The sequence below is a fragment of the Paroedura picta genome, chromosome 8, assembly GCF_049243985.1.
Source record: "Paroedura picta isolate Pp20150507F chromosome 8, Ppicta_v3.0, whole genome shotgun sequence".
NCBI lineage: Eukaryota > Metazoa > Chordata > Lepidosauria > Squamata > Gekkonidae > Paroedura > Paroedura picta.
In genome coordinates this window covers 27,573,486-27,591,140 of record NC_135376.1, presented here as the reverse complement: position 1 = coordinate 27,591,140, position 17,655 = coordinate 27,573,486, and the positions used below count along the sequence as shown (strand labels likewise).

Sequence of the window (17,655 nt, the reverse complement as noted above, 5' to 3'; positions counted from 1 at the left end):
ATTGTGTGGTGATGTTATTCACAGTGCTATCTGTGAATGCTCAGCAGGGCTCAACTGTTAGTCTGTACAAGCAGTGTGTCTTGAAGTGGCATAGTGGCACCCATTCATGTGACTGAGTTGAAGTATCACTGCATTAAAGAGGCAAAATACGTTTAAATCATCCCAGCTGGTTAAACTGAAGGAAAGCCATAGCTCAGCAGCGGCATTTCCTTTGAGAATATTAGTAGATGAATGTGGAAACAAAGCCATGAGGGGAGCTCTAGCAGTGTTATGCTTGTAATGTAAAATGGGCTCGTATTTCAGACATATCATTTGAGTCTATTTGCAGTTTTTATTCACTTGGGGGGGGGCGTATTATTTTTATTCACCTGAAATGTCACAGGAGAATATTTTTGTGCAATATTGTAAAACAGCTTGAAGACATTTTAGCGAAGTGCTGAACACTCCGTTTTTTTCACTATTTTTAAATGAAAGGGGGGAGCTTATCTGCATGCCTAGTTCCTCATCTTGCTTCCAAGGAGGTGCATTTGCCAGTAGCAAAGACCCTCATTAAATTTTAAACTGATTATTCCTGCATAAACCTTGCTTGCATGAAGAGAGCCATTCCTGGATGTGACCACACAAATCCTTGCCTGACATCCTGGGTTCAGTAAACGACCAGCTACTATTATGGATTGAAATTCAGGATGTGAATTCTGTCTCTTAAAAAAAAAAAAAAAGCTCAGTGTTCTCTTTTCTGTTACATGGTTGCTAGGTGATCTGAAAACACTGCTGTTGTTTGAAGGATAGAAGTTCAGCCTGAACTGTTGCAGGGGAATTTGTGTGTGGAAATATATATGTATGTATATATATATATTTGATCTGCTGAAGCCTACAGTTGTCATACTTGATCATGCTGAGCTGCTTTTCCGAAACAGGTGAGTAGTTTTTCTCTAGCCACCCCTCTGGGGCCCCTAGACAGACTCCTATACTTAGCTGCTTTGGCTGGCAGAAGTCCACAAGACCGTATGGACTTTTCAGTGGTTGAGGAAAGAAGCTGCACTCATTCACTGTGGAGCAGTTTATTTTCTTCTTGTTACCTGCTTGGTCAGAAACTGACTCTTAAAGCAGCAGCTTATGACAACTTAAAATACAAATGTATAAATAAAATTAACATCTGGATCTCGGTGGGCTGAAACGGTGGCTGCGGCCGCTGCTTCCATGGCATGGCAGCTCGTACCTGAGAGAAGAGGCCTCTCTGCTGGAAGTACATTAACATGATAACCAGCTTGTTGTAATTCATAAACTATTGAACTTGGATCTGAGACCTTTTTTAAATCTGGGTTTGTTGCTCATTGAGAGAGTTCTGCTTGCCTGGGACTGACTGGAAGCCCCCTCCCCTGCTGTTGCTGCTGGCAAGGTGGAGACTGTGGCCCTCTGAAGTGTAAGGGTCCTAGGCAGATGTGCAAGCTGAAGGGCAAAGGGAACTTGGCCTGGGGGTCAGGCCTGAGGAACCATGCATCACCCTTAATACCTTTCAACCACTAACCAGTTATGAGGGTAGAAAACCAGCAGACACATAGGCACTGTCCAGCAGTTGGAAGAGAGTGCCACCTAAGAAATTACCTGCTGGGTGAAAATCATGTGTGTGTGCTTATATGGACCTTGTGGCTCTCAGGGAGCAGATTAGGGTTGCCAACCTGTGCATATTGAGGTCAGGAGAGATTTAGAGAAGATACCTGGTACTTCCCAGAGCAGTCCCTCTCCTGTGCTGACAGCTCTTCAGTGTTGGAGAGAATAAGAATCTTGAGGTCAGAGAGTTTCAGTCTGAGGAAGAGGGATGTGATCCCTTAGAAAAGACACCCTTCTTGAGTGGCAGACCAATATCCTTTTGTAGTGAGGATATCTGGGGGGGGAGCTATTGATGGATGAGTCAATTATTAGGAATGTAGAGCCTAGGTGAGATATGAGGCCACAAATTCTGTTAAAATAGTGCCATCGCTCATATGCAGATAAAGACATACAGCAATCCTGGGTAAAGTAATTCCCTCCATCAACGTCAGAATTTAAAATCCTTGTAGGAAACCTGGGATTCTTGTTTTCTTTGAACCTGGACCATCTTCCCCATACCAGAGTATAAATTTCATCTGTGAAGGACCAAAACACATTTCATGAAGATTATCATCATAGCCACCAGCCATCATTTACTGTTATTACTGGTGAACCTTGAAGGAGATGGTTTCAGGAAGACCTCTATTAAGACAGGGTTTGGTTTGGTTTGTTCATTTGTTTTGCAGATTCAGCATTCTACGAAGCTAAAATCTCTAGATAAGAAGTCATGCCAAAACTAAAAGGGAAATTAAAAGCCAGTTCAGATATCCATACTCTGGAAAAGTTTCTACAAACTTATAAAAAGCATTGCACAGGATCACAAAGTTGCATCAGTCCAACTATCATACAGGGCTTAAAAAAATGCATTGAAAATGAAATGCTTATTTCTAAGGTAACTTCAGCTTACTAAAAAAAATGTTAACAATTGTATTGGAAATGATAACATACACCCTAATTCTCTTTTTTGTTAAAAAATTCTAAAGGTTCTTCTTTTAGTGGACAGCACCTGTTGAGATGGCTGTGCCATTGCTTTTTCTCTCAGGTCTGCTATAGTCCATGAAAGTTTATGTTGCGTTGGCTAGTAGTTCTGTTCATTTTTGCTGAAACCCACTAAATTAACTAATACAACTACTCCTCTGGTACTCTTAAAAATTTTTTAGCCTGGAAGGTTCTTCTTTGTACATTTTGCATCTTTAGGCTTCTGGGTGCACGCACCTCTCATCGAAACACTATAATCGAGAGCTTGCAACAGAGCTTTTGGTGGCTCAGTGAGGGGCAGTGATATTGATCTAGGTCAGGGGTAGTCAAACTGCGGCCCTCCAGATGTCCATGGACTACAATTCCCAGGAGCCCCCTGCCAGCGAATGCTGGCAGGGGGCTCCTGGGAATTGTAGTCCATGGACATCTGGAGGGCCGCAGTTTGACTACCCCTGATCTAGGTTCTGTGCACCCCTTGCTGTATAAGTACTGCTATACATACAATTATTTCTGCATCCAGCACTCAAGAGTTTCACATATAGTTCTAGGCACTGAACTGGGGAACTACATGAGCAGCACCAAGTGTATGGTTGCCACTTTCACTTTTTGCCACTCCCAGTAAATCCCCACCCACTCCCCACCCTCTCCTTTAAATGTGAACAGTTATATGAACTATGATTTGGATTCTTCTCCCAGACCTTGCCTCTGGTTTAACCATAATATGTTTGCCTGAGATCAGATTCCATGAGATCATTAGTTTAAATAAACAGGTATTACTACAATGAAGTCCAAGAAACAAGTCTCTTGCCTGATAAATGTGATTATTATGATTCAGGCTTAACATTTGTCTGCTGGTTATTATAAAATGTAAATAGAGCTGCTAAAATTGAGTTTAAAGAGGACTGGTATATCTACACAAGATTTTGACATTTTCAAATCCTACAGCACTATGTAATATAAAAATTCATCATGGTAATGAAAAATACTCTGAGCTGTGATGAGAAGAACATTTATGCAGTTCATATGTTGAAAGATACCCTCAGCTATATTAGACACAAGGATCCATTATAACTTGGATCAGTACCAAATTATTTTGGATCAGGCTTTCTCAGTCAGGGTTTCATGAAATCCTGGGGTTTCTTGGTGGTCCTGGAAGGCTTTCCTGAATAGGTGGGAGTTAATTTTTAATATATTTTTTAAACTTGTTAAACATTTATGGGGCAATATGACAATATATGATCATGCTACCCCACCACTCCCCAATGGCCAATAATGGGCCTGGAGAGGGTAGGAAGGGGAGAGGTCCTGGGTGGGCATGTACACAGCTATGCCTCCCAACCATATTCTACACAATCACACTACTTTAAAGCCTGAAAAATGTTTCAGGGAATTCTTAATGCTAAAAAAGGTTGAGCGAGCTGTTTTCAATAGTGACTATCCCATTCCTCTAGATCAGTGGTCCCCAACCCCCGGGCCACGGTCCGGTGCTGGGCCGCGGCTCCCCCTTCCCGCCCCCCCTGCAGTGAGAAGCTTGCCAGGCTGCGAGCAAATCGGCCCCCGAAGCAGCCAATTAGCTTGCGGCCCAGCCAGGAGCCGCGGTCGCCGGCATGCCAGTGACGCAAACACGCATGTGCGGATTTGCCACGCGTGCACGTTTGCGTCCGGCGGGACCACAAACGTGCACGCACGGCAAGTCCGTGCATATGCAGCGCTGCCGCTCATGCACATTTGCACCCCACTGGACGCAAACGCGCACGCACAGCAAGTCCGCGCGACGGGGCTCCCACGCGTGCGTGGGGCCCCGGGTCACTCTCTCCCCCCACCCCATCACAGTGGTCCACGGCCGCTGAAAGGTTGCGGACTACTGCTCTAGATAACCATCAACAGAGCATAGAGGGCTAGGCCTTCCTCTGATGTTGCTTTCTGGCTCTGGGATTCAAAGGACAAGTGCTCCTGAATGTGGAGGTTCTCCTTGGTTACTATTATGGATAGGCATGCATCAGTTCACAGGCTAAAGTTCATTATGAATTTTGGCCAGTTTGGACTTTGCAAAGTCAAGTTTGTGACAGGCCACCTGCAGCAAACTTTCCATGAACTTTCAGGCTGTTCATGGAAGTTTTTGTAGGTTCATGAGCAGAGATCAAAATTGTTATATAATTTCAAAGCAACAATTTGGAGGGCATGTGGAGGAGCATCCATGGGGGTGGGCGGTCCCCTGTGACTTTTATATCACTATCTTGCACAGAATTCCTAAACTGTGGTCATTTTGGCAAGTGGTTCAAGGATGTATAGAATTCATCTTATGCAAATTAGAGATCCAAAACTCCCTCAGATACTCCTCTACATGCCTTCCAATTTTGGAGGCAGGCTGTCATTTTCCCCAAAAGCACTTCCCTGGGGGCACCTTCTTTGGGGGGGGGGCTAGAACTCAGATCTTGTTAATTCAATCCTCACAAAACTTGGAAGATGAGTAGAGGACAAGCAGTTAGAGATCTTCTGTGAGTCTGATGTCTTTAGGGTGCATAGGATCCATTCTATCATGTAATAAACCTCACAAACTGAGCCAATTCATGTGGTTTCTAAAAATGCATGATAGTCCATGGTTCACAAATGAGGCACATCACGAAACATAAATTGAACCTGGCAGGTCACAGAGGACACTAGCCATGTGACTGAAGGGAGCCTCCATACCCAGTGACAGTAAAAAGTTTTATCTCACTGCTGGGATGAAGCTGAAGGGGAGAACCTCTATGTCTTCTTTCCTCTCCATGACCATTTACACACTGGAGGTTTCATGCCGGGCTGCAGGCTGAAGTTTTAGTTATGGCAGGTTGTCCCACCTTTTCCTGCACCCACATGGGGGAGCATTTGGCCCGGTATGCCTCATCCGCCCAAGATGCACGGGAGCTGGGGCAGTGAATTTCCCAGTGTGTAAACCGTCCATAGCTGGCCACTGTGTGAAACAGGATGCTAGACTAGATGAAGCATTGGTCTAATCCAGCATGCTCTTCTTATGTTTGCAAATTATAGGATCCAGCCCTCTTGCTGGATCAGACCAATCGTCCATTAACTCCAGCATCACATACATAGGGGGAATTAATTTTTTAGCTTATGAGTCATGTAACTTTGTGATTTTAGCTGGTGTATTTTCTGATTGTCTTATTACTATGGTGTAAAATAATTTGAATCTCAAGTTATTATTTGTATCTCCCACATGCAGGTATTCTATTTGTTTCTCTAATACCGCGCCAAGATATACTGAGGGGCAGTATAGAAGCTGAATGAATGAATAAAAAAATATTTTATATCTTCCCACAATTATGGGGCACATTTTTTGCTAATGAAAGCGGTTTTTTAAATAGTAATTTTGTCACTAGGGCTTTTTTTCATTCCCTAGTTTGTGCTTGCCAACGCTGAGACTTCATTGAAAAACCTGAAGCCAGTTTCTCTAACTCCTTTGCTAAGGACTATTCGAGATGAACGTTATCGGTTGGGAAAGGAGCTCTGTGTCTGGGGAATTCAGTTAAGTCCTCAAGATGTTGCAAACCTCGTAAGTTAAAACAAGGTTTTTAGAAAGACTGCCAATATAATAGCCTCATGTGGCACTGTAAACATACAGAGGTATTACATTATGGCAGCTGCATACTGGTACTTCATACTGTAGTAATCTCAAAAGTATGAGATGCAATAACTTTTCAATTTTTATGAATAGTAACAGCATCGAAGTTCAGAATGAAAAGAGGCTCATATTTGTAAATTTAAGAGTTCAGCTCCCTGTCCCCAATTTATTGCAAGCTGGTCCTAAATTCCTGCAAAGTTTATGCTGGCTTTAAACCAGTATCACCTAAATTGTAAAAGGTACTCTTGCAGCATGCAGAAACCTACATGGAGATGAGAAATTGGCTTTTGAGTATGTGCATTACCTCACTCCAGAACGTATGTGATTATGACAACTTCCACTGACTTAATTACTAAACTATCAACATTCCAAGTTAAAAGAACTCAGAGTTGTGTTGTTTTCCAGCCCGTTGGCATCCATTTACAAAGATATGGGTTTGCTTAATTTTCTGGGGCACTTTGAATTATGCTGTTTTAGTATTTCTGAAATGTCTGAAGACTGAACTGTTTTCCCTCTTTTAATTTGTATCCATTTATTCTTTGAACAGGGAACTGAACTATTTTTTCTGCATAGAAAGCAGGAAAGCATTGGAGGATGAGCAGATGGATAAGCTTAAGATAATATTGTTCATGTTATAAGTTCCTGTAAGAATATTGTCTGAGTGACTACACAGGGTCTAAGTTTGATATCTTGGCTTGCTGCATTATCATGTCTTCAGTCTGTTAAATGGCCAAGAAACTCTTTTAGTTCAATGATGTCTCTATGAAAGGACAGGCCTGCTATCCAAGACCTGAGACAGAAAGGATAGGCTGTAGATCATTGTTATCTTGGACTATTTTGAACTGGAAACTTGTGTATGAGAACCGATGGTGTTTTATTATCTCTTTGGGGCTTGTCTTATAGAGGGTACCAGTTTGCCTTTTCCATCCTGTTTATTCACTTCATTGGGTCCACAGAATTGATGTAGCTGCAATTGTAAGATAGTGCTTAGCTATAGAATAAAGATTATATGATGTGTTCATATTGGTATCTGGAAGTGGAGTTTTGGTATAGGGTGCTGTCCATGTGTCAATCACACTGTTGTATAGTGGTGTCCAGAATTTGACTGGTCCAGAATCAAAATGATGGTGAACTGAAGTTTTGGGAGAATCTCTTGAGATTCCGTCCCATGTATCTTGCTGATGAGTGGCAAATCTCTAGGACAGGAAAGCTGTTAGTGGGGAGGAGATGAAGAAATACTGCTCTCTGTGAATATATTGCATACAGTGGGACCATGTAGGTGCCCATGGCTGTGCCATTAACCTGAAGGTTCAAGCTAATCTGAAGTACCTGTAAAAGAGTTCAGAATGAAAAAGCTTAGCAATAAGGTGTGCTATGATAATATCACAGATAATGTCCCTTATACCATCAGGAACAATGGGGTCTGCGTTTTGGAATTAGTTTCATGAGCTAAATCAGATATTCCCTTTAAAAATACTAGTTTTTACTAAGAGGGGTTTTTAGATCACTCTTTTTGAATGCAGTAGCTGGCAAAGAAACCTAGATTTTAGATTGTTTGGATTTTAGAAAAAACCAAAAGCACTGTTCAAGTTAACAAGTGTGCAGAGAGCAGAGGGGAAGTATACATGCAGTATGAGAGAGGGGTCCTTGCATGTGATGAGATATATGCATACATGTATACTTGCCACTAAGCAAAAGAGCTAACATATTACAGAGCTATGAAAGGTAAGCCCAACCCTTCCAGCCCTTTACAAAGCTTGGGACCATTACCCAGTCTGCAAGTGCGTGACTGCCTTCTGCTAACTGAGAGAGAGAAGTGGTGCTGTGTGGCCATTATAGCAACACCCCCAACCAAAACATAAGTATGTCTCTCTACAATAGCTGTTTTGTAGTGCATATTATACAATGACATTTTAAGAATAGCAGAATGTGTTCATGTCTTTAAGGGTGAGGAATATTATCCATGCTGTGTGGTTTTACATGGGATTTGGGTCCACCAAGTTTTCAACATAGCAGTTAAGCCAAGTAAAAATACTTCTAAAACAACAAAGTACGTCAGGTTTTAAGATATTAAACTCTTTGATAAAACCTTGATTTTTTGTTTGTTTGTTTGGATATTTAGGCAATCTTACTTGAGCTGGATGGATGTACCACCTATCCATTTTCTAAGTTAGAAATAAATCACACTGAGCTAGACCTTTGGTCCATGGAGAGACTTGGAGTGGCTTTACCTTACAGCAACTTGAGTTCCCTTGTTTTGGATTATTCCAGGTGGGCAGAAATAAACACAAATTCCTCCTTCAATTGCAGTCTAAAGAAAAACAGAGCTGTGTTAGAGGACACCGTATAAACATAATTCAAGGATTTGTACTTATTATTTTGCATCTAATTTTAGCAGACACCTAGGTATGCCACGAACTATAGTTCTGTAATCTCATGTAGGAAACACAATAGTATTTCTGAGGAAAGACTAGTGAGATTAGTAACTTTCTCTTCCAACCCTTGGTGTTGCATCGGAGTCAGGTATTGTTTTATTGCTGCTAACTAGGTACATCTAAATATATGGTATTGCAGCAGCTTCTACTATAAATTAATTATGAGTTGGCTCTCTTGGCTCTAACCATACAAGATAACCTTAAATTCTTCTGCTGAATAACTGTAAATTGTGGGTGGCAGCAAGTATACTTATCTGAAGACAATACCTACTTATGTATTTTCTTCTTCACAGATGTGGAGATGATGGTGTCAAAAAACTTATTTCTGGACTGGATGGAAACACAAAGCTGTTAGATTTGAGTCTCTGTTACTGTAATTTGGGACCTGAAAGTGGTTCTCCACTGGGAACTATTATAACTCAAACTGCCATTTGGTAAGTTTGGGTAGTAAGAATTGTGGGATTGAGAGCATTAAAAACTTGACATGAATTTTGATTTTAAACCAGCGGTGTAATTTTTCTCCATTGGTCCTGCCTCTGTTGGTTTTTCACTTACTATTGAAAATCCAGTTATAGTTGATGCAGCCAGTTGTAAGTAAATGAATTGAATGCATATATCAGGCCATTTGGAATGCATTAAAGATTTGACAATGAGGAAGTAAAACATTCTTATTAGTGTTGCTGATGCAAAGTAGTTTCTATATTTTAAATACAGAAAAAAATTGCAATGCTAGTAAGATGAATCAATAAGTAATTTTAAAATTGTGTATCACAGCAACCTGTATATTAATGGTAACAACTTGCAATGCGTGGGTGCCACAAAACTCCTCAAACCCATAGCAGAATATGCAGAGAGCTTTGGACAAGAAAGGCAAGCAAATACATTACTGGACAGCAATAATTCTGCTTACCAAATGACTGCAGGTCAGACTTCTTTTGAATCATAAATTGATACTTGTGCAAGTATTTGTTGTAAATAAAATTTTCTGTTAGCATAACTGCTTTTTTTGGCTGGGGATGGTGGAATCTAAACAAACTGCTTCTTGTATTAATTTGAGTCTTAGGGCAAATAACAAACAACCTGATGTATTCATGTATCACTGTCAGTAGATGGAACTTTAATCACAGCCCATGATTACTGGTAACATTATTACTGGTAATTATTGTTGAAAAACATTTGCAAGACAGTACACAAAGTGTATGTCAAGTCTCCAGGCATGGCAGGGAGAGATGGGCAAGCAGCCAAAACTGTCCTGGAGGGATTATGCAAAGTGTGGTCACAGAAGCCGAGGCCAGTTGCCCGATATCAGTCACTTACAAGCAACATCCAATAAGGGCAAGGACTCCACAGTCAAGAGTGGCAAGCCGAAGATCTGTCAGGTCTGGAGGTGCAGGTCCAGTAGGAAAGAGGCTGCCAGCATAATGGGCTTCTGCCTCCCACCTCTTTTTAAGCCTGATGCGCAGCTAATCATGAACAGCTGCCTCAGCCTTCAGACTGATCCTGCAAAGAATCTTGGAGACCAGTCCTATCTTGCACAGTCAGCCTTGCATTCCTGAGCCTTTCCTGTAAGGCTACAACATTTATTTATTTATTTGTTTGTTTATTTATATTTATATACCACCTTTCCCGAAGGCTCAGGGCAGTTTACAGGAAACAGAAAAAAAATACAGATAACATATGGTAACAACAGGTGGTAACAACAATAACATTATAACAACAATAACTTTAACATGATAATAACAATAACATGAGAGAATAACGGAACTGCAAAGAGCCTCAGCTCAACTCTTACTGAGACCCAGTGGGTTGTGTAGATTCACAGCAGTCATAGTGGGGGGAGGGGGGCTTGGGAGCCAATTGGAAGCGATGGCTTGGGTCGACCTCAACAAAATGCCTGGCGGAGGAGCTCCCTTTTGCAGGCTCTATGGAACTGTTTAGGTTCTGTCAGGGCCCTGATCTCCTTTGGGAGTTCGTTCCACCAGGTGGGGGCCAGAATGGAGAAAGCTCGGGCCCTGGTTGAGGTCAGGCGAGCTTCCCTGGGGCCAGGGACCACTAGGAGGTTGGAGGTAGTAGAGCACAAGGCTCTTTGAGGGGTGTAGGCGGAGAGGCGATTCCTCAGGTATACTGGGCCAAGATTGCGTATGGCCTTAAAGGTGATAACCAAAACCTTAAGCCTGATCTGGAATTCAAACGAGAGCCAGCACAGCTGATGGAGCCTGGGCTGGATGTGGGACCTCTGAGCTGTTGCTGTAAGGATCCTGGCAGCCTAGTTCTGGACCAGTTGCAGTTTCCGGATCAGTTTATTGACACATAAACTGCAAAATAAATGAATACATGCAGCTGAAACAATAACATGTATTTAGTCTTTACAGGAAACTTATTGTGCAGTGCTAGCCAGAGGATTAAAACTCCTGGTCTTAGGCTGAAATAACTCTACATAGGGTTTTATTGTAGTGGTTTTTAAAGCAAAAAACAGCTCAATTTTCTTGTATTTGACCTCTTGGCTAATCTTCTCCAGTAGCAGTATTTATAGCATATGGGCCTATCCTGTCCAAGTCTTTTGGTTGGCTGTGTTTAATGGTCCCATGAATAAAAATAGTAAAAAAAAAAAAAAAAGGAAATAAGAATATAAAATGGTTCTTTACAGGAAAAGAAATTGGACACAATTTTTCTTTAATCAACTGTCATCAAACGCAATGTTATTTCTACTTTTTAAATTACTTCTTCATAGTGGAACATATTTCTTCTCTACAATGTCCCTTAGTATCAGTATTCTTTTCACCCCTTCACCCCACAGAATGAATGAGTGTATCTCCTAGGGCTTTTCTACCATCTAGTTGTTCGTTTTCATATAGAACTGTGTAGGGGAAACAGCCCCGGATGGAAAGAGATGAGGATGGCATAATAAGCCACTTTGGATTTCTCCCGGTTAGGGAGAAAGGCAGGACATTTTATTTTATTTATTTATAAACATGTTATGTTGCCTCTCATAAGGTAATGAAACTTTATTAAAACCCAGCCAGGACATGCAACGGGGTGTTTCTGAAGTATGTGGAACAGAAATGGAAACAGCATGGATGTAAACAACACCTGCTTGCAAAATATTTTCAACTGGCCGATGTTCTGATATTTAATTAAACAGGTATATAAATAATAAAAATGAAAATGGGCAGCTGATGCATATACTGTATTTCATTTTCAGTAGCAACCAAAGATGCAGGCATCCATTCAAAAGTTGCTGGTCGGAATGTTATTTCTAAAACAAACATGGCTATCACGTTGGAAAGCACTGAGAAGAAAAAGAAAAGAAAAGGTACAATGCATTTTATCTAGTAAGGCAAATTGAAAGGCATGGCAAACATGCATGGCTGAGAGAAATGGGAACATATTGCAAACCATCAGGACAGCACCATCTGTATGAGCCTGGCTGTGGACTTTGTCAGTGATAGTTGTATCCCTCTGGGTTTGTTCCTTCAGAAGAGATGAGGAGGGACATCTGTCTGACTTCAGAATAGCCTGTACGACTGTGTTATTTTAGATGGCTTTTATAGCCAAAGTGGTGGAATTCTGCTAGCTGTTAGTGTTGATATTTAGTACCTAATTTTTGTAGCTGGGTTTACTCTCTTTGTATGGCATTGTGTGCACATGCGCACAAATAAAAATGGTCTAGGGCTATCATGTAACCTTATGGGGAAAACATACAGGTTTCCAAATGATAGAACCAGGGAAAAAGTTTAAAACTTTCTTCTCCTCTTGGCATGATTTCAATCCAGATCGAATTGCTCAAGAGATCAATGGTTAACACGGGAGAACTGTGATAAGAAAGGATCTCTCACAGTTGTTCAAACCAAAGAGAAACACAGGGAGTGAGATATTTGTCCGCCTGTGGTAGAGCGTTTATGCACTGGGAACTTCACTGCCCCAGCTTCCGTACAGGAGCACAAATCGGGGGCGGTTGAGGCACATCGGACCAAATGCTCCCCCGTGTGGGTGCAGGAAGAGGTGGGGCAATCTGCCACAACTAAAACTCCAGCCTGCAGCTCGGCATGAAACCTCCAGTGCATAAACGGTCGTAGTGAAGGCAGGGGACTGGATTGTGAATGCTTTCCACATGGATGCCATACCAATGTGATGATTACTTCTCCATCCCCAGCTGCTATTTGTCCTGTGAGGGAAAAACATACAAGCACCGTACTGGTTCTGGCATTACAGAACAAAAAGTGTGGCTGATGCATGATTTTGTACAATATGAATGAGGATTTGTGTGTGTTGAATTTTACCAATACCAAGCCTTATTCAGGTCTTTTTCACAAAACACCCAAAATTTAGCGTTTTCCAAAGTAGCAAACAAAGGAGAATGCGTCTAATAGACAACCAAACCAGTCAGCCAAAACTGCCTGACTTAATTGTGATTAAAATATTCTTTATATGTGTGCCTTGCTTGCAGGAGTAAAGAAAAAAAGTAAGAAATCTGATCCTGGCCCATGGTTAACAAAATTGTATTTAGCTGATAACGCCATTGATAACAGATTAAATCAAACAGAAGAAAGTATTACAGAGTTCATTCAGCTTTTGAGTTGGTAAGGCTACTAATGACAGGACACACATAACTCCTAAAATTTATGATGCTACGTGATACTCTCCATATAACATCTAACTCTTGCATGGCAGTTCATATTCCCGAGAATATGAACCTGATAAATGTTACTCTTTTAGAGGAGGAAAGATATTCTGAAGGTTTTTGTGGTAAATTATAGGCTGTGCAATTAAAGGTACTTGGGTCAGAATAATTCTAGACTACTGCAGCTTTAAAAAACAACTCTAAGTAACTCTACTTCCAGCAAGCTTTTGCTCATTCCACAGAGCTTTGGAGCATGGAACAGGTTATCTAGGAAAGTCTATCTACCAAATATAGGGTAGGCCCCCTCAGGCCACTGGCAACAGTGGTAGGGTTGCTAGATCCAGAATGGAAAACTCCTGGAGATTTATGGATGGAGCCTAGGGAAGACAAGGACTTAATTGGGACATAATGCCATAGGGCCCACATTCCATGGGGCCCACCCATTTCTTCCAGGGGAACTGATTTTTGTTGATGAGCTGTAATTCTGAGGGGATCCCCAGGTCCCACCTGGAGGCTGGCATTCCTAACCAACCAAACGTATTTTCCCATTTAAACAAAGTATTCTTTAGTACTGGTGGGATAACTTAAAATGTGTGCAATAGGATCTTTTCAACTAGTTGCAGTGGAATTCTCATCCCACAGTTTACCATTTTAGACTTTTCTTGGAGGAAAGGAGGCATGTTTCTTGGAGCAATGGCACTGAGGATATGGGAAAGGTCTAGGAAAAGGATTGCATCAGGGTATACTTCCTGGTGGATTTGTGACTTGACATAGTGCTCAGAACCCTAGAAGAGATTTGCATCTATTTGTGATTATTCTGTGGCAGAGTATATGTGTAACAAAAAGTAACTTCTTGCATGTTTAGAGTGGCTTCACAGTAATGAAACCAATCTGCCAAACAAACAAACAAACAAACAAATAAATAAATAAAGCTCTACTGTGGCCAAATTTCACTGTAATCCTATTAATTTTCACTATAATCCTATTAAAAGCGGTGATAACATTTGAAATGTCACGAATGTCCACAAGGCAAAATGTATACATGGCATGCATACATAAAAATGGAAGTGCTTGTGGTTTTATTAATGTTTCACACGCAGTAATTTTCAGTGTTAAAATGTTTGTTTTAATCACAGTCTGATCAAGAGTTCCAAACACCTTGTTGAAATTGATATCAATGGCAATGCAATAGGAGAACAATGTGCAGTCCAGATATTAGAAGCTCTCAAGGACCGAAAGAAAGGTGGGGCATTTCCAGTTGATATAACTTCTATATACCATGCTATTATTCCAGCCACTCTCAACCTTTTGGGGGCCATGGCCCTTTTTAAGAGCTGTTCTTAGGTTCCAGGGCCCCTGTCAAGTAAGGATACATTCGGTAACTGGGTGGACATAGCAGCAGCATTTCTCAGAGACTCTCTCACAAGTTATTACTGCTACAAAGCTTTGGATATATTTTTGGGAAACAAGGATACAACACAACATGAACCGATACACAGAAGATCATTTATTATCAAACAGCAGGAAAACTTGGACATTCCAACATACTGGAAAAACTTTTTTAAAGACTGTATGAAATGAAAGTTTAGATCATTTGACCAGTGTTCTAATGCCTATGCATTCATTTCTTTTCTTGGCTGTATCAATTCAAGCACATACAAAAGAACAGATTACATTTCTTTTTCTTTTCCTTGATGAAGGTTGAACTTTCTAGCAATTAATGACATCATATGTGACAAAAAGTTATTTCAATGGTTCAGTTACCAGAGTCCATAAACTCTTTGGGCTCCTCTTTTCACATTTTTTAGCCTGTGGCCCCCTTCAAATATGTCAGGGCTCCTGTTGAGAATGGTTGATATAGGTCCTCATTTTCTTTCTGAAACTCTTATATAACCAAATATAATTATGTATTATATATGTGCATAGAGCCACCTCTAAAACTTTTCTTAACTACTTATTAAACCTACTTTTACTTAAGAAAAGTTTAAGAGATGGTGCTATGAACATACAATACTGATAAATATCCAAGTCCCTTGTTAAAAAAACTCAACAATGTATAACTAATCCAAGAAAAAATGTATGCATATGTTGTACTTCACTTTTGCATTTTATAATAACCACTACTGCTCAAAATTAGAAGTGGCTTTGTTTGTTTTTGTCTCTGCAGAACAAATGCCATGTTTAAAAATTAAGATAACCCCTCAGATTTCATCAGAAATCTTCCAGGAAATTTTTAGGAACTGCACAAAACTCTCCCCAACCAAAAAGAAAAAGAAAAAGGTATTTGCTTTTCTCTTTTCTGGGATTATTTATCTTGCTAAAAAATATTCAGGTGTGGTATTTTTACTGTTTAATTTCCATTAAGGCAATTCTTAAATGAAAATAGCCACTTGGTAGCAATGATAACATTGTAACTGGCCATCATTTTAACAGCAAGAGTGCAATCCACAGAACTATAAAATGATATCTTGTTCTCACAATTTTAATTTAAATGTTGGGGGAACTGTAGACTAAGAAGGGGGTGTAAACGCTTGCGGTCAATTTCCTTCCGGGGCTAAAAGTTCATTCTGAACAGAGGTGGTAGGAATGGGTTGTTCAATAGTTAGTTCTCTCTATACTTTATTTAAAGTTATCAGACCAGAGGTGAAGCAACTGGGGAACAAAATTTACCTTGTTGTTGTTATGTGCGAAGTCGTGTCCGACCCATCGCGACCCCATGGACAATGATCCTCCAAGCCTTCCTGTCCTCTACCATTCCCCGGAGTCCATTTAAGTTTGCACCTACTGCTTCAGTGACTCCATCCAGCCACCTCATTCTCTGTCGTCCCCTTCTTCTTTTGCCCTCGATCGCTCCCAGCATTAGGCTCTTCTCCAGGGAGTCCTTCCTTCTCATGAGGTGGCCAAAATATTTGAGTTTCATCTTCAGGATCTGGCCTTCTAAAGAGCAGTCAGGGCTGATCTCCTCTAGGACTGACCGGTTTGTTCGCCTTGCAGTCCAAGGGACTTGCAAGAGTCTTCTCCAACACCAGAGTTCAAAAGCCTCAATTCTTTGACGCTCGGCCTTCCTTATGGTCCAACTTTCGCAGCCATATATTGCAACTGGGAAGACCATAGCCTTGACTAAACGCACTTTTGTTGGCAGGGTGATGTCTCTGCTTTTTAGGATGCTCTCTAGATTTGCCATAGCTTTCCTCCCCAGGAGCAAGCGTCTTTTAATTTCTTTGCTGCAGTCCCCATCTGCAGTGATCTTGGAGCCCAGGAAAATAAAATCTGTCACTATTTCCATTTCTTCCCCTTCTATTTACCAGGAATTGAGAGGGCCGGATGCCATGATCTTTGTTTTCTTGATGTTGAAAAAATTTACCTGGGTCCCTGCAAATCAAGGGCCCCTCTGCCTCAGCTTCTATACATGCACAGTGAAAATATTTCTCTAGTTTTACATGCATGCTCTTAAATTCAGTGTTTCTTTTACTCTTTAATTCAATTAGTCATCTATGGTTAATAAATAATTTACTCCGCAACTATTAGTTATTTTGCTTTAGTAAACTGTCTTTATAGTAGATTCTGCCTATCCAGCTTTGCTGCGGAAGTAAGCACAGAAAGTCCGCTTGTTCTACAGCAACATGGAACTACATGCAAGAATTCTTACTTGGGACCCCCCTAACTCTATACTAATGGCAGGGTCACCCAAGCCACATAAACAGTCTAGGTTGAAGATTATTGGTGTTACTGATAATAGCATGGAATGAACATACACCTCAGTTCCTGAATTGACTACTGAGGCCAGGGAAATTAATGCAGAACATTTATCTATGTATGCATTTCTTCTGTTGGAATAATGTATTGGTTTTCAGCATAGTACTTTATTCTTACAGTAACTGAGAGCTTTGTGTTTTGTAATTCAGTTCCTGAAAACCATCATGCTGGACTCTGTCGGTATGTGTTTGTTTTGCAGAAAACCAAGTAACCACTAAGCTCACGTGCTTTCTGAAGAGGCGTGATTCAAGGAAATGGATATATTCTAGTCTATAATGTCCTAATTTTGTAAACCTTATATACGACAAGAATTTTCAATTCAATTCTTATGAAAGTTTAAAATAGTTATTTATCAATATTTTGACAGGCTCTGTTTTATAAAAATATGCAATTGCCTTAAACTTCCTGAATCACAATGACTGTTGGATATACTTTTTTTCTGGTCTTGGCATTTAAAGCCGAAGTGGGGGACTCGCAGGGACTTGGGACCCTCTCATTTCTCCTTCTCCACTATTTGCTCTTTCCCTTCCTGAAAGCCCCCATATCCTCTGCTGTTTGCCTACTTCCTTTCTAGCCACTTGCCAACCTACCTTTATCTGCCCCCACTCCTATCTTTAGCTGTTCATCTTACTCTCCCTGACATCCTCTACCTGGGA

The 17,655-nt window shown here is 40.8% G+C and overlaps 1 protein-coding gene and 1 long non-coding RNA gene across 5 annotated transcripts; one reads left to right on the top strand and one right to left on the bottom strand.

The window, feature by feature from the left end:
• The first annotated feature begins 760 nt into the window (after positions 1 to 760).
• Positions 761 to 17,407, top strand: LOC143843156 (uncharacterized). 4 transcript variants are annotated; one of them, XM_077348794.1, is made up of 11 exons: positions 761 to 917; positions 2,277 to 2,482; positions 5,966 to 6,118; positions 8,310 to 8,458; positions 8,916 to 9,056; positions 9,397 to 9,545; positions 11,828 to 11,935; positions 13,070 to 13,202; positions 14,380 to 14,486; positions 15,411 to 15,523; positions 17,149 to 17,406. In XM_077348794.1, exons 2-11 carry the CDS (start codon positions 2,318 to 2,320, stop codon positions 17,215 to 17,217), a joined length of 1,287 nt encoding a protein of 428 aa, XP_077204909.1. In that variant the 5' UTR covers positions 761 to 917; positions 2,277 to 2,317; the 3' UTR covers positions 17,218 to 17,406. The 4 variants fall into 4 exon arrangements, with proteins under 4 accessions (XP_077204909.1, XP_077204908.1, XP_077204910.1 ...); XM_077348793.1 differs by having other exon boundaries at positions 11,825 to 11,935; XM_077348795.1 differs by having other exon boundaries at positions 11,825 to 11,935; positions 17,199 to 17,405.
• Positions 911 to 10,028, bottom strand: LOC143843157 (uncharacterized). The gene is made up of 3 exons (XR_013233478.1): positions 9,940 to 10,028; positions 8,419 to 8,498; positions 911 to 2,126 (listed from the first exon to the last, which is right to left on the bottom strand). It is a non-coding gene; the product is annotated as an uncharacterized LOC143843157 (long non-coding RNA).
• Positions 17,408 to 17,655: the final 248 nt, after the last annotated feature.

Excerpts from the sequence above, each read along its gene's own strand:
- LOC143843156 (XM_077348793.1), top strand. The coding sequence starts at position 2,318 with ATGCCAAAACTAAAAGGGAAATTAAAAGCCAGTTCAGATATCCATACT. Across the intron at positions 8,459-8,915 it reads CTTGTTTTGGATTATTCCAG|ATGTGGAGATGATGGTGTCA; the intron begins GTGGGCAGAAAT and ends TCTTCTTCACAG. Across the intron at positions 14,487-15,410 it reads TCTCAAGGACCGAAAGAAAG|AACAAATGCCATGTTTAAAA; the intron begins GTGGGGCATTTC and ends TTGTCTCTGCAG.